This window comes from Cyprinodon variegatus, unplaced genomic scaffold, assembly GCF_000732505.1.
Source record: "Cyprinodon variegatus isolate N-32 unplaced genomic scaffold, C_variegatus-1.0 Scaffold705, whole genome shotgun sequence".
NCBI classification, from domain to species: domain Eukaryota; kingdom Metazoa; phylum Chordata; class Actinopteri; order Cyprinodontiformes; family Cyprinodontidae; genus Cyprinodon; species Cyprinodon variegatus.
The window spans coordinates 64270-68743 of NW_015151158.1; the positions used below are offsets into that span (position 1 = coordinate 64270).

General features: G+C 37.4%; 1 protein-coding gene across 1 annotated transcript in view; it reads left to right on the top strand.

Moving 5' to 3' along the window:
* Positions 1 to 1109: 1109 nt before the first annotated feature.
* The window catches only part of LOC107097532 (solute carrier family 22 member 8-like), a 17760-nt gene continuing 14395 nt past the window's right edge, over positions 1110 to 4474 (top strand). Inside the window, exon 1 of the mRNA XM_015394700.1 lies at positions 1110 to 1490. Coding sequence (XP_015250186.1) covers positions 1245 to 1490 — 246 coding nt within the window. The 5' untranslated portion in view covers positions 1110 to 1244. The remainder of the gene's footprint in view (positions 1491 to 4474) is intronic.

Below are 4474 nucleotides of genomic sequence, written 5' to 3' on the forward strand. Positions count from 1 at the left end.
GCTCGCACCAGAGCAAACTGTGGTGCTGAGTGCCATGCACGTAGGCATTGTCAGTTTAACTATAGCTCTGGTGAATTGGGCAAAAATGGCCGCTCCCAGACTCAGTGATCGAGACGAAAATTCTTGTTATTTTTTTACTGATTAACGCTAAATTCATTAAATCACCACGAACATATTAGTCTTAGGTAAAGATAATGATCCACTGATCATATCTTGCTGACCGGACTTTTCCTTTAAGCAGCATGGAAGTCCATCCTCCTGCACACATTCCAAGTTAGATGCTAATCAAATAGACCCCCTTTGTTCTTCTGCATTGTTGGAGCCTTTAGGTGTGTAAGGGATATGTGATTGGACTTATGAATCATAATAGGTTGAAACGTAAGGAACAGGATTAGGGCCACAAAAAAAAAAAAAAAATGAAACAGCTAACTGATTTTTAAATTTTATGTCAGTTTAATATGGGGAAAAAAAGTCAGAATTCTGACTTTAGTCACTGAATTCTGACAGCTAACAAACATGCATCAAGCCATAGCCATGTCTGTTTTAGAGACTAAACTACTTATGTTGTTTTAATCACTTTCTGCTCTTCCATTATTGAAATAGCCTCAGCAGGGATCCGGAAAAAAAGTCAGAATTCGAAGAAAAAGAGTCAAACTTGTGAGATTAAAGTCAGAATTTTGCGAAAAAAAAGTCAGAATTCTAAAAAAAAAAAAAAAAAAGGTCGGAATTCTGAGAAAAAAGTCAAACTTGTGAGATTAAAGTCAGAATTCTGACTGTTTTTCCTGTATTAAACTGAAATAAAATTTAAAAATCAGTTAACCTTTTTGTATTTTTTCAGTGGCCCTAATCCTCTTCTGTAGAAACCTAAAAAAAAACGAGCGAAATTTCGGGTGTCTTCCAATTTAAGCCTGTTTGTGGTCTTAATGTTAAATGAGTTTTTACAGGCATATATCCAGTGCAGTGCTCAGAACTGACCACTGGGTGTCGCTCTGCCGCTCTCCGCCTGGACTAAAAACCATATATGGAAAAGAAGGCGGGGAGAGAAGGGGAGGGGCGGGGCCCGGTGAAAGTTGGCAGTAAATCTGAGCCTGTTGGCTCTCAGCCCGGCGGCTCAGTAATAACCGTCCTGTGACAGCAGCAGCTGTTCACACAACCAGGCAGCAGCAGCTCGCAGCAACATGAGCAGCTTCTGAAAACTTCTCCAAACCCGCCGGAGCTCCACCGCTCCGAGAGGAACCGCCGCCATGTCCCCGCTGCAGCTGTCCGTCTACTGGCGGCTGTCCCTCCTCTTCTTCTTCACGCCGTTCCTCTTCTTCCTCGACGTTTTCACGGCAGCCGTCGCGGCCAGAACGTGTCGCCATGACAACGGCACTGAATCAGCCGCGTCCCTGCGCGGGACGTTCCCGCCCAGGGAAGGGAGGAACCAATCACAGCACGTAGAAGCTTCAGAGCTGGACGCTGATTGGAGGACGGATAGATTACAGGAAGAAGTGAGTAAAAATTTTTTTTTTTTTATTATAAAATTCTTTATAATAAAAAAAAGAAATAAGTACAATTTCTATTAAAAATCGCCAGGGTTTCAACAACAACAATAATAATAAATAATTAAAAGTGAAAATAGTGATTAAGTAAAACTAACAGGATTACATAAATACTTTGAATTTAGAGCATAAAGTTTTAACAGCCGTTTTGTTATTGGAAGAAAAAATGATTTGTTTTTTTCTGAAAACATTTAGACTATAAACACGTCAGCATCCATGTTTCTATAGCCACATGTTTCCTCCTGTTAGTGACTGAGTTATAAAAATAACTTTAAATATCAACTTATTTTCTAACTCTGACTTGAGGTGGTTTCCACAGATGTTTACATGTTGGGAACCATCCATCAACTGGAAGGGTCCACAGTCAGCCCTGTTAATGTGGAGCAGCTGTTTTTCTCCCAGCCTGAAGTCAAACCTCCACATTTCTCTGTGCTGGTTTTGCTCCCTGGCAGCCTGGTGGACCGACACGTGGGCACTGACCGGGTCATCTCTGGGTCACCCGTCTCTGCAGTTCTTCTAGGAACTCTGAGCAGCTCTGTTACAGCTGAGTTTAGAGCCCCGGTAACTTTAGATTTCACCTTTTACCGCTGAATCTTTAATAAAGCGTCTGTATAATGATTTACAAAGTCATTTAAAGCCACTTTTATTACCAATTTGTTACCAAATTAATGCTGTAAAATAATGGACGATGTTTGGTAGAAAACTCATGTAGAGGCAGGGGCGGTTTTAGGAAATTTGGGGCCCTCGGCAAGGGGCCCTTTTAATTGAGAAAAAACATAAAACAGACCCATTATACAGATACTGAAATGTTTTATTATTTTTTTTTTTATAAAGAAATAAAATAAATAAAAACAATTATACAGAAAAATATAATAAAAAAAGAGAATTTTTTAATTAAAAAAAATAAATTTTTAACAGAATAGACATGCATTATTCAGTGGCGGTTGTACACCAAATGTACCAGAGGGCCAGCGTGTTTTAATGGCTGCACAAAAAAGCATGAAATAAAAAACAGGACAAGGGATATATATTTATATATATATATATATATTATATATCAATATTTTAAGAGAACTGCATGAAGTGAAATTTCTATTCAATTTCTATTCAATTAGGATTTTTACATTACATTTTTTTCTTTAATTAAAAATGACAATTTTCTATGAAATCTGAATGAGAACAGAAGAAAAACTAATAAATTCAGCTATAAAAAATTATTAGTATTTTCCCTAGTCTGTAAAAAAAAAAAAAAAACCATTTAGCAGATGAAAACTGGGATCCTCTCTCAATACCGATGAAGCTATCACCTTATTGTTTTTAACTTTTCATGCTGTCTCTAAAGGAATGAAAGATTTTTTCCAAGCACTAAGCTCACTTAGCTGATTGCTCCTTCCTGTGTTTCCAAAAAGTAAATAACCCAGTCCTTCTTTTCACTGTAGACAAGTTTGTTCAGAAAACTTAGATTTCTCTTATTTCATATATAGATTTATGTTATTTACTCACTAAAAGCCTGTTTCACCTGCAAGGCCACTAAATTCCCCTGACTGAGGGTGTTTATAGACAAGACGCCGCGTGGAGAGGATTACTCGCTGCTGTCAGCACCCAGTCTCAAAGGTCTGACCCCCATCGATCGGTTTAACCCTGTGCACCCCCCTCCCCCTTTAACAGATTGCATGCAGTGGGGTCTTAAGGCTCCAACAGGCTTTCGATGTGTCAATACATCAGTGCTGAAGTTCACTGATAGCTGAGGGGGCCAGATTTCTGAAAGCTAATCTGGGGGACATTTGCAGCTGGTAGATAAAAATAAACACATTTCAGGAAAAATTCAACAGGAAACGGGGAGAGAGATGCTTTCATCCATTTTCACATATTTCCTAATGTCTAATCTAGTGTAAAAATCCATGATTAATAACATTAATTAATTTAGTTTCCAAAAAATTTAAATTAAACTTTTGTTTGTATATAAAAATAGAAAAAGATAGATTTTTTCTAAATAATGATAACTATAAAATGAAAAGGCCTCCAGTTTATTTATATTGTATCCTGGATAGCTGCAGTGCATTGGGTAGCCTTCAGCCTGCCTGTGTTAAAATCTGTGTCAATATTAAAACAGTTTAGTTCTAGTTTTATATTCAGATTAAATTATATCAAACGTGTTTTCAATCATTCTGTTTCATTTTATCTGAGTCTATTTCCTCATTCCAGTTGCAGCCAATGTTTTATCTCACCTTTTGCTACATTTCCAGTCCTCATCTTTAGTAAAACAAACACATCAAAGCCATTTTTTTTTCATTACCTGGGCTCAAAGCAAAGATTTATCACGGTAATCAGCCCAATTCAGATCAAATGAACCAATAACACTCTCACCGTAACACAGTTTATGTTTATCTATGTATAGAAATGACCAAAACACAGTCACATGGTGTTTCATCCACACGCCTTTCAAATAGGGCTGTAAAATTTCTAAAACATGTTCTACATGAAACGCATAAAACTTTTCGTTTTATAGCTGCGTAAACAAATAAAATGAGATTTAAAATTCCACCTGACATGTGCGCCATCATTAGAAACTGGAGGCTCAGACCTATTTGGTTTGGTGATATTATTTGTACATTTCAATAAATCAAATCTTAGAAGCAATTGTCTCATGCAGAAGGTCTCCAATAATAGAAATCAGCATGTTCGTCTGACCAGATTCCATTTTATGAGTTAAAAAATGCATTTTTGCACAGTGCAAAAATCCCATTTCCGTCTAGCACACTGCCCACTAAAACCTTTATGGTACAAAAATGCTTCAACTTATTCAGCACAGATTTGCTTTAGTTATAGTCAAGAAGTGGATCTATTTGATAAAGCTTCTAGTTAGAGTGGCTCAGGTTATCCTGAGCTATCTCTATAGTTCTGCTGCTATAGGCTTAGACTGCTGGAGGACA